Raw genomic sequence first — 12,509 nt, forward strand, 5'->3', positions numbered from 1 at the left:
TATGAAGATGAAAGTAAATTATTTTATTTTAGATAGATGTTACATACGACTTTATAATTGCATTATGTTTAAATTATAATTATTGTTATAAAATTGTTGTTAAATTGAATTTATGATATTTTAACTACTTACATTTTTTATAACAACCATATTATAATTTGATTTTTTAATTTCTTAAATTTAAACTTCTTTTTTAGAGAGATATTTTTTATGATAAAAATGTTTATATTTATTTACATCCATTTTATATTATAAGGCAAGCGGATTATTAATTAGAATAATCTATCGTAAGCTAAATATAAAATTAAAATTATATTTAAGTATACTGAGACATATTATAATATTCGTGATGATTTTAGATTAATCAGGTATGTAGTGTACAGCAACATTTTGAAAATAATATTATTTTTGGTAAATTCTTTTTATTGAAAAACAATATTTTTTCACTTCTAAGGAATTAGAAAAGGAGAAAATATATTAACTTTATGATAATTTTACTATGAAGAATTTTGACAAAAGTTTTAAAAAAAAAACAACAACAACAAAACTACAAAGCATAAATTATTAACAAATCTCGATGTATACCTTGGTTCACTTAAAAAAATAAACAATTCCCTGTATATAAATAGCTTGAATACATTACATTATCAAAATTACGAAAGTATTACATTTTTTTTTTTTTTAGTTCACTGTTATCCCATGTAAATGTTGTAGTATGTATATTAATGAAAAATCTCTTTATTATTTGACAGTAAATATAACATAAAAATATTTCAAAAACCTACTGAAATGAAATACCACACAAAAAACAACACTGCGGTTTTGTTTCATTCAATTCGAAATTATTCTGGACAAGTTAATACGAGTAGTCGTGCATCTTTTCATCAGAAATAAGGCGTATACCAACTAACAAACTATTGGACAAAATAAATTAATAAAATAATTGACGCTTCGATATTAGAACATATTATGACTTATATGGAGTCGGATCACTGATAAAACATAACTATATTATAATTAAAGTATGTAATGACCTATTTCGTATTAAAATGATATATTTGAATTAAAACGATAAGTATCATCAATTTATTATACTTGATCATTAACCAAACGTACTCACTTTTTAAATGATTTTAAATTTTAATGTTTTACATAATACATTTCGTTTTACAATGATGTGTATTTGTTATTTTATTCTATTTTTATGTCTTATGTAACTCTTATAATCAGTAAATATACGAGATCTTCAACTTTGGTGACACTTACTGATAACAAATGGATTTAGCCAGTATTTTAAGAGAAAAATACAAAAATCTGAAATAATTTTCTAATTAATACAGAAAAACAAAATTATACATTTTGCATATACAAACCCTATTTTTTTGAAAAAAAAATGTATTTTTGTTTTAATCAGGAAAACAATAATTGTAGATATTTTTACTTTTTAGTAAATACCAATAAAAGCATTTTTTAGATACGATGCATTTATCAAAATATCTTTTATTTTTTTCTGATATTTTTTTTTTATAGATATCTAAATAAATTGATGTTCAAATTTATTTAGTTTATAATGAAAAAAAAAACTTGAACCTGTAATATATTAATATGTTTCCTCTAAGTTTCATACCTAAAATAAAAATATAAATTATATAAAAAATAGATACATAGTGGTTTTTTAATAACAGTTTTTAGTTAATACTTTTAAAAATTTATCAAAATAACAAACATTTTAAAATTATCTTGTCGTTTATTTTTTTATTGATGTAAACTCAAAAAAGTAAGTAACATGAATATTGTATGCGGAATTGAAATTTCGAGATTAAATTGTGATGACATTGTATTATAATATTACAATATTGAAATGCATATAATAAACCTAACCTAATGATTTATCCTTGAATGATTTTTGTTATTTTGTTGTTATTAATAAAATATTAATTATAGAAGCTTAAAATATTCCGTTATAACACGTTATAACTCATATAATCGTTTTATCATATACACTATTCAATTTATGAAATTATTTTGATTGATATTAACCTATATATATAAAAGCTTTAAAATTTATCAATTTATTTAGTTATTATTTATTTTTAAAAAGTTGTGATAAATATTTTTAAACCTTAAAGCTTAGTGCAAGAACCCTGTTAACTTATAGAAATTTAAAAATATTAACATTATATAAGAACAAGGTTGTATAATAAATGTTATGTTTACAATTTGACGAAATTCTTCAAAATCACTATAATTTGCAAACGTTTTGATTTGTATGATATTTTAATTTTCAGAAACCTTAAAATATCAAAAATACAAATGCTTTTAAGCATTTCAAGTTCAAATTTGGACGACATATTATTATTTTTTATTTCAAAAATTTTATTCGTATGAACATGACCCTTTTTTTACTACGCGTAATTTCATTTACATAATAAAGAATTCAAAATATTTAGATTAATTATAAGCAATTTATTTATACCATTAACCTATTCATACCGGTATATTTTACGTTTATATCAACTTATAAGGTAATACCATATTATAATGGTATACAATATAATATTATAATATTAAAAAATATAAATATCCTTAGAAATATAATTTTTTTAGAATTGTTTTTTATATTAAATGATTTATCATCTAGTTCATATTTATTACTTAAATGATGAGGTATACTTAACACCTATTGTAAAGGAGCAAGTTCTCCATTCCTCATTTAATTATGGTATATGTATTAAAATTCTAATACTTAAAAATTTAATTTATCTTTAAAAATTATATTGTTTTAAGATACTTTCGTTTTTTATATTACTTAAATTTCTGTAACGATTCATATTTTTTTTTTTTTTAAATAAATTTACCTTTTTACTTAAAATATCGAAGCAGATCATTACAATTTTTTTTTAAATATTGATGTATAAAAACAAAGTAACTTGGTCCAAGTTTGAATTAGTGGTTTCAAAGTTATTAATCTTAATATACATACTAAGGAAGGTAGTCCACAATATTATAAAAAGTTTAAAGAATATAGAGGCTTTGATGATTTGAAAATGAAAGTATATTTTAATAATCCTAAAATGATATTTTATAATTTATAAACATTGTCTGAGAATAATAAGTACTAAACCAAATAATATTGCTATTTTATATTTTATATAAAACTGTTGTGTTGGACTATATTATCCTTAGTAGATAAATTTTAATAATTCTGAAACTACTCGTTTGATTTTTTTATTATTGAATATAAACATGTTTATAATAATCATCTGAAAATGTAGTCAAATAAAATAAAAACAGAAGTTTATATTACCGCAGGGCAAGATAAATTGTTTAAAAAATCTAAGAAACTTAGAAATAGGTTTCTTAAGTATTTTTAAAAATCCATAAGTTAAATATATGCGTTATTAAATAATAATACAGGGTTTTGATACTTAGTGAATCATTTTGTATATGTGCATATAATTATATAGCAAAAAACAAAACTCAAAATATAGAAAGGCATATTATTTTGATTATATTTCTATATATTTGTTATTTATGTGACATCGTGCATATTATGTATATTGTATATAGGTACTATTATTATGCCAGATTTATTATTATATTTTATACTTATGTTTTCTCAATAAATTATTGTTAATGTCAGTGTAATTGAGGTCAGAAATATTTTTTTAAATATATGTATTATATAGTTTTTCTTATTCCAGATTAACCCAAAACTAGAAACTTGATTCTAGAATGAAAACTAAATATAATATATGCTTCAAGTTTTTAATCTGTACCCGTGGAGAACTATTACTTGAAATATAGGTAATTTGTTCCAGGTTTCAAAAAATATTTAAAAACGGTTTTGTATAAACGTTTAATAATTTCCAAAAAATGATAACGATCGGTAACTAGTCACTCATAAAATATTATGATCTTGTTTTATTTAGATTTATTTTTGATCAATACCGCAAAAAAGAAACACATCTCAAAATTATTACTTCAATAATTATTATAAACCGACAAAAAAGTTATGCGTTGTCGAGTGTCCAAAATTAGATACTAAATATTTATGGAAATATCATAAACTCATTAAGATCTTGTTAAAAACAACATTTATTTTAACTACACCATCAATTTTAATGTGTGAAAATGCATTTAGCTTCTACGACGTTTAGTGATTTATTGATTTATTATTGTAAATATTTAAAACTACCCAAACAGACTATACAATTATTAAATCAACAAAAGTTGTAAATAACACATAATACCATAACCACTCAATTAATATTGGAATGTAATAAGCACATATATAGTCGAATAACGAGTACGGATAAAAGTGTATTTTATAATAACTTCAAATCGATAAAACATCAAAGCCATTAAAAACATTAAAATGTTTTCTCTGAAATCTTATTCTGCGTGTTATCTATTATTTACAAGGCCACAATAATATGACAGTGGTTAAAACGTAGTGTAGTTGTCTATAGAATAATTTACGTGAATTACGAACATTAGGGTTTATTTAAATTAACATAGGTGTTCGTCTGAAGAGGAATTATTAAATAAAAGAATCATTTGTATAAACGGCTATAACGTGTTAATAATATGAGCTATGGTAATACAATATAGCCATTGTCTAATATTACGCATATTATTCATGACGATAAATTGTGCATAATATATGTATTTTTTTTTAAATTTAAATTTATATTTAAAAATCTTTATTCTTTTGATTTTAAGTATTTTATTGATTGATAATAAATAACGAGTTATACACTTAATTCGTTACTACAAACTATGATTCTGAATCGATTAATTACAGTTGTACAAACGTTTTATAATATCATTGTAAAATTATTTGACGTTAAATTCTTTTTAATACATTTTAAGTTTAATTTTAAATAAACTATATTTTAATTAAAAATGATTTATAGTAATATTATTGTTATTATTCGATAAAATGTGTTAAAACAATATTTTTTTTTTTTTCATTTTGAATGTAGCTAATTTATTATTACATCAATATTCATAACTTTGTGATAATTTTGTTTTGAATCATTACGATTTATTTAATTACAGTATTGAACGCTATACATAATAAGATATATTTCATATCATTAATAATAATTCCCCAAATTATATTTAACATTATAATTTTGTTCTTCTATAATAAAAATAAAAATACTATCTGTGTTTTCGTTTTCGTTGGAGTATAATATTATGGTATATATTAAAATTATATACTGATATGAGAATTTCTAAATCTTTTTTATCAAATACTCTGATGGTAGTATCATCAGACGCCGTAAGTAGGTATACAGTGTTAATCCATTATAAATTTACAATAAATCGATATCCGCCCTTTATTTCTTTATTTGCGATTTTATAAAATATTGGCTTTTTATAAAATTAAACACTGCAAAAGATTTAACATTATATTTTATAGAGAAAAAAAAACTAAAAATAAAACTATAGATTTTAAAGAATAATCGAATATTATATAAAAAGACGAAATAATAAAAACTCGTATCGTTAAAGTATATATATATATAACACAATGGATTATCGTAATGAGTTATGCAATAATCCACATATAGTCAGTTCTCTAGTCAACCGTTCAGTGTAAGTAATATTATCTCAATAAAAATAAATCGCGACAGTTCAGTGATAATATATTTTATAGTTGTACATAATATTTAGTTACCTATTATGTTTTAAAGTTAGTGCCATTTCAAGTTATGTTATTGCAACACATGTCGTCCAAGGCACTTGATTTAATTGAATCACGCCCGTTTCGTTTAATATATATATGTTGGCAATTAGTAATTATAATATCATATATTATTAAATTACAGTGAGAACTTTGTTGGGTACTGCCAAATGTTTACGACACTGCAGACGTAGACCCGACGTAGGTGGTAATCGTAAGCACCTGACAACTTTATGCAGGTGAAATACAATAATGATTATTATGGTTATTTTTAATTTACCATGTAACTGAATCGGTTTAATGGATGCGCTTTTCAAAATCTGGAATTTTATGTTGCCGTTTTCCGCGTATTAAAGGGTTTTGCGGGGAGGGGAGCGGGAGTACACTTGAAGTGGGAATACCTGTGACCTACAGCCCTTCGCCCGAGCGAAAAATTTGACGTCCGTCCTTTTACGACGTGAAACGATCGATCAGACGTAGTTTATACATATATATACCTACGCTACGGAGATTTTTGATTTTTCACGAGTCCGCGGTCTGTGTGAGTTATTCTTTATTCAGCCGCGGGTGATCAAAAGTATGTCGCCAAACGCCATTTGTCATCGTCATACTATATATCGTAACCCGCTATAATATGTTCCGGTCGGTGTTTATTATATCTAAGGTTTTTATTATCAACAACGACTTGTGCGGATAATTCAAGAGTTTCCGAACGAAACATCGCTCGCTTTTAAAATGTAACAAGATCGATCCAGTAGTTGCTGAATCCTGGCACTGTGTGTATCGCATATTAATATGATCTAAATGATTGAAAAAAATAAAGGACGCGTGTACGATATTTTAATAACGAGTGATGTTATATCTCGAGCCATTGTACCCCATAAATGTTTTGCTACGGGTCCTGTACAACTGCAGTATTGAAACAACGATGTCGCCGCCGGAACATACATAGATACACTTACCTATAATATAATAATATGTCGCGAAAGTTTAACTTTTTCATTACTCCCGAATGCGTCTGAAACTAGATGCCAAATTAAATAATTTCGTGTGTACAAAACATCCAAGAGAACTGTAGTCTTGTTAAATGAACTGCGACTGTATTAGGGTCGAGGTTCTAAAACAAATATTAACCAATTACCTACCTGGGATTTTAAAAAAAAGATCTTTCTCTAGCTACATTTCTAATTAAATCCTTTGTATGACGTACCATTTGATATACACAAACAATAAAACGGCTAATAAAATAAGCCTATACCAAAAGTACCTTATACAAACATTTAAACTACATGAGTTCCTTGATTACATTTGTTTAAAAGTTAAAAGTATTTTCACTGGTTCGTAAAATTTTAATCTACAAAGAAAATAAAAACATTAATAATTGGTCACTCAAATTAATTTTTAATGATACGTTATTAACCATCGATCAGTATGCACTTGTCAATTGAATAAATAAAAGCTGTTTGTAGCAAAACAACGTTCTTATTAACGAGAGTAAATTTATAAATTTGAAGGGTAGGTATAATTTTTTATTTTTCAAAAATATAAAAATATAATTTTAATACATTGTACATAATAATATGATAAGTATAATATTTTATGTACATAAATATGATGAGTTATTTGTAAGAAAAATATCTCTTTACGAATTTTTAACAAACCACCAAGAAAGTGTAGTGACAAACTGACAAATAACTTCACTGTTTTGAAAATAGTGATTCTGGCCTCGTACAAAAACGGAAATACATTAAAATCTTGAAAAAAGTTTGAAAATATGAGTGATCAGAGTTCTAATATTAAATATAATTTTGTTTCTTTTATTATAGATTCCACGCCCAAGTTACGTCAGTTTATTGTATAATAGTAATGCCCAAGCTGTCTGCTGATAAAAACGATATTTCGATACGCTATATATATATATATATATGGTCAATGTTTATCATAAGTATTGTTTTCTCTGAAAGGTTATAAATAAATAGTTTTATAATATAAACAAAGCTAAAACGTTAAAACACGACACATAATATTATAAAACGTTGTGTTATTAAAAACCTGCTGCCCATACCGGACGAACGCATAATATTTTGTCGACGTAAACAATAATTTTTCTTTTATCGTGTTTATGCAGGTGGATTGACGTCGCGTGGTGCACTCTCGGACGGCCGTAGCGGAAGCGGTTGTGGTCGTGGTGGTGGCGGCGGCGGAAGCGTAGTAGCGGACGCGATGTGCGTCGTGACGTGCGACTGTCACTGTTAACGTTGTCGCCGCCACCGTCGCCGTCGGCCGCCCGGGCAGCGGTGGTGACGGCGATCATGGTGCCGCCGTGGTGGCTGCTGGTGGCGTTCGTGTTCGGTGGCGTCAGCGCCGCTCTCACGTCCAGCCGGGTGGTGCGCACCAAGTACGGCGTCGTGAGCGGCGTGATCGTGACGCCCGACAACCGGCGGCTGGACGCGGTCGAGGTGTTCCGCGGCGTGCCGTACGCCTCGCCGCCCGTCGGCTCGCTCCGGTTCATGCCGCCGGTCACCGGTTCGCTGTGGTCGGGCATCAAGGTGGCCGACCGGTTCGGGCCGGTGTGCCCGCAACGGTTGCCCAACGTGTCCGACGACACGGCCGCCCTGAAGACGATGGCCCGCGGCCGCCTGCAGTACCTGCGCCGGCTGTTGCCGTACCTGCAAAACCAGAGCGAGGACTGCCTTTACCTGAACATCTACGCACCGGCACTAGGTAAGTACTCTCCTGTACTCGTCGAAAACAAAATTATTCATATAACCGCAGGTGGTCCCCTCGTCGTGACATCCGCGCCTTCTTGCCGATGTCGTCGAGGTCCGTGTGCAGACGGTCTCGTATTTACGGATTTGGTCCGAATTTTGATTTTGGTTTTCCGAAAACCGCCGCCTCTTCGAACTGGTCCGACTGGTGGTCGCCGTGTTGTCGGTGCAGTAAATCGCCGTGCCCGGGTCGCCAACGGGTTCGAATCGAGTGTACATTTCGCGGACTGCGACGTTCGCCGATATTCGATGAGTTTCTCGTACAAATTTCGATCTGAGTTTCCGTTTGAAGTAATTCAACACGTGGATCCGACCGGTATTCGGAAATAACAATATTTTGTTCGTCGCGCGTCCTGTTTGGTCTCTATTCGCCGAATCGTTAAAACTGAACTAACGAGACGGAAAACCTCAAACCTTAAATAATTGTCCGTATCTTGTGGGTAACGTTTTGTGCGCGTAATGTGCAATATACGATGACACTACGTTGCACACCAAAAGCTGCCGTATGACGTATAGTCGTTCAGGATTATATTTTAAATTTAACACCGTTTAAAAGGATAAAAATATTTAAACGACTCAACGAATGTTCTCTAGATGCAGGTGAAGTTTTTTATTGACCGATAATATTTTCAGATACTTCTCAGAACCGACATCGATCAGTACTATTACTATACTATCATCTACACATTGATTTACCATCACGCTCGTCCTGTTATGTCAACTCAGGATCGGCCCGAGGACACGGAAACGTCCACTGACTTAACTTTAATACCGCTCGTCATAGCGCACGACATTAGGCGGTTTCGTTGTGCCGATTGATTGACATACGTATAATATTAATGTTGGGTACTCGAGTGTTCACGCGTCAGATTAAGTACTCTGTTTGCTCGTGTGAAGGGCGATAACTACAATAGCTAACATTACAGCGCTATACGTCTATACTTATTATTGTCGATCCGAGATGAAATAGATAATTTGTTTTTTTGTTTCTCGTCGTGTAATTTGTCTGACGGAATACTGCTGCCGGAACATCAAAAGTTCTAAGTCAAACGATGTGTAATTCCGTTGCCACTGTGCTCTTAGAAATTGAGTTAGTTGTGTTAGTCTTAAACAAGTTTCAACACAAATTCACATAATAATATATGCGCTATAACTTATAATCACGCAAGTTCTCGATCTAGTGCAATATTATATTACATATTTACATATTATAATATCAAGCATACAATAATAAATAATATATATTATAATAGACGACGTTTTAATGTACGGGTTCATACCGCAATTACCACTGACGTTTGGTTGGTCGTTTTACGTGAGGGGTATCGAGACGGTCATCAGGAACGTGGATTTGCGGAGCATTTAAACGTATATATAGTGACGAAACACTCGATTATTGATTGCCATAATTGGTGACGGCAGTCAACTGAAATGTTATATTATTACAATTTGCGAGGTATCTTGCGAACGCGAGAACGATTTGCAGATCCGTTTTATTTCCGATATGGACGTTTTTCACCCGGTTACCTTGGGTAACCCGTAGGAACGCATACGTTGTCACGATTCATTAATAATAATTATACGATTGTATTCCAGCCGCCCGTCTAGTTTAGCGGGACTTGTAAAACCGTTTGACGGTTCGCCCGTTTAAAACTACTATCAAGCCGTTGCGCCACCCCGCATATTATGATTATTATTATTATTATTATTGTAATTATTATTATTATTATTATTATCCTGTGTCCCGGAAAACCGTACTTCCACTAATTAAGCCCCGACGTGTACGCGGTGTAATTATTTTGGGTAGATCACATTATAGTTTAGATTTTTAGCGCCGATACGCAGTGAACTCGGCCGTATTAATAACGCACGCATTCCGGCGTTTCGACGATAACACAAGGGAGTTATGGTGATGTTTTTTTTTTTCACAACACGCCCGTTTTTAACCTCCACCCCCTCTGTACAGTAGGTGTGTAACGTGTGTGTTGTATGTATAATGTATAATATGTATATAGTGTAATGTTTGAACACTCGAATTTTTTCCTAAACTCGCGGCTGTTCGATTTTATCGTCCGCCCGTCGAACAACCATATTGTTCTTGCGTGATTTAAGCTTTGAATTTCGCTAGTTTATTTTTTTTTTTTTATATTCGTGAAATAATAAACATAAAAATAAAAATAATGATAATAATAAATAGAACACGAACCGTAAAACATGATTTAGAATAATTATACTCGTTACACAGCTATTGCAGTACGTATAAACGGACTAGTTCGGTTCACAAGCAGTGAGCGATGAATAATAATATCGAATCAGTCTTGTTATGATGAATATTCTGTAGCTTTTCGGTCGATGGATGAACGTATAATAATAATATAGTTGTTGTGCCATGTTACATTTACTTATCATAAATCCGATGGTGTGGCTTTTGAGACTATTACCGTAGTAGTTGTAGTACAGTCATCTCATAACGTATTCGAGACGTTAGACGGATGTGAGTGGAATAATTCTGATAATAATAATAAATAATAAGTAATATCATATATATACCGCGTCAGTCATGCGCACAACTGTTGGGCACATGGTTTATTTTTTATTTTTTTTTTTACTTTAAGTTAGGTTAGGTTAGGTTAGGTTAGGTTAAACATTTTCAAACAGTATTTTTAAACAAAGTCCTGATAATATTACATTATTAGTCTTGTGCAAGAAATCAAATTAAAAATGCTCCAATCACAAAAGCAAATAAGTTATAGTTTAAATTAATTAATTAATACAAAATTATATGTACATATTATACTAATGATCAATTCGACGATTTATTAATAAATATCATATAGTCATTCAGTTTTAAATTTTAGGCTCAAAAACGCAATCGTTGTTCAATAAATTGATTTTTGTGAATATGATAATCACATACGTTAGTGAAGCAATTAATTATAATATTGTAATCATTAATGATAACTATTAATTTATTATTTAAACAAAAATATCATTACCTACACAAATACATAATATACACAGAGGTTATAATAATATGAGGATATTTTAGTATTAAAAAGAAAACTCACACATTCATATTGATGATCGTTATATTATTATATTATTGAAATGTATCAATGTTTAGTAGGTATTTAGTTAGAACCAAATTCAACCAATAAACAAAGTTTGTATAGCATAAAATAATATATTATAGTGTAATATAATAAAGTATTTTCACTCATATTACGAATAAATGTTTTTAGTGTACAGACGTATAATAATATGCTACCTTTGTGACAAACTTTTAAAAGTTTAGTTTTGGACAAAACGAACATATTATTATACTTTATTGACAAACAGTAATTTTCAATATAAAATCATAAGTTTTTGATTATAATAATGTACAGTGTACTTACTTTTAATATTATTACAATGGCTGTTACGCCAAGTGCACAATTTCCTTTTTTTTATCTTTGACGTATTTTTTCCTTTTATAAACCATCGTTCACTCGCGAATTTTTTTTTGTTCTTTTTTGTTATACATTTGACGAATTACATTCGATCGTTTAAAATGCTAATATTACATGCTACTCATGTAAACACCAAATGTTTTATATAACTTATGCCTTATGTGGTGATCAACTGACAACATTTCGGGACTGTGTCTAAATTATATTATATAGATACTCTTAAATATATGTATACAAGACGCGTAGCACTACGAATACGGAACGTGACCGCTATTTTATGACTGGGTAATTTAAAAACTAAATTCTTAATAAAAAAATAAAAAGAAAAAAGAACATTGAGCGCATGTTTTGAGAATAACCTTTGCTGTTAGTCTGCTAAATAGTGGTTTAAAAATGATATTTTTCGTTCATATACTCGCATAATAGTAATGTACTTACCACAAGAACTATTCGATCGAATTCACATATATTTTATCTGTCCTGGATATTTATAATTATCAGTTTAATTTTTATTCACTCGAAAATTAATTCCATGTATATTATTTATCTTTTCGGTAAGATCGAGCAATTTTATAATTAAAAATACTATAGATTGAA

The 12,509-nt window shown here is 29.4% G+C and overlaps 1 protein-coding gene across 1 annotated transcript in view; it reads left to right on the plus strand.

The window, feature by feature from the left end:
* The window catches only part of LOC132923673 (neuroligin-4, X-linked-like), a 302,330-nt gene that overhangs the window by 16,896 nt on the left and 272,925 nt on the right, over nt 1-12,509 (plus strand). The window contains exon 2 of the mRNA XM_060987600.1: nt 7,824-8,419. Coding sequence (XP_060843583.1) covers nt 8,008-8,419 — 412 coding nt within the window. The 5' untranslated portion in view covers nt 7,824-8,007. The remainder of the gene's footprint in view (nt 1-7,823; nt 8,420-12,509) is intronic.

The sequence above is a fragment of the Rhopalosiphum padi genome, chromosome 1 (genome assembly GCF_020882245.1).
Source record: "Rhopalosiphum padi isolate XX-2018 chromosome 1, ASM2088224v1, whole genome shotgun sequence".
Taxonomy (NCBI): Eukaryota; Metazoa; Arthropoda; class Insecta; order Hemiptera; family Aphididae; genus Rhopalosiphum; species Rhopalosiphum padi.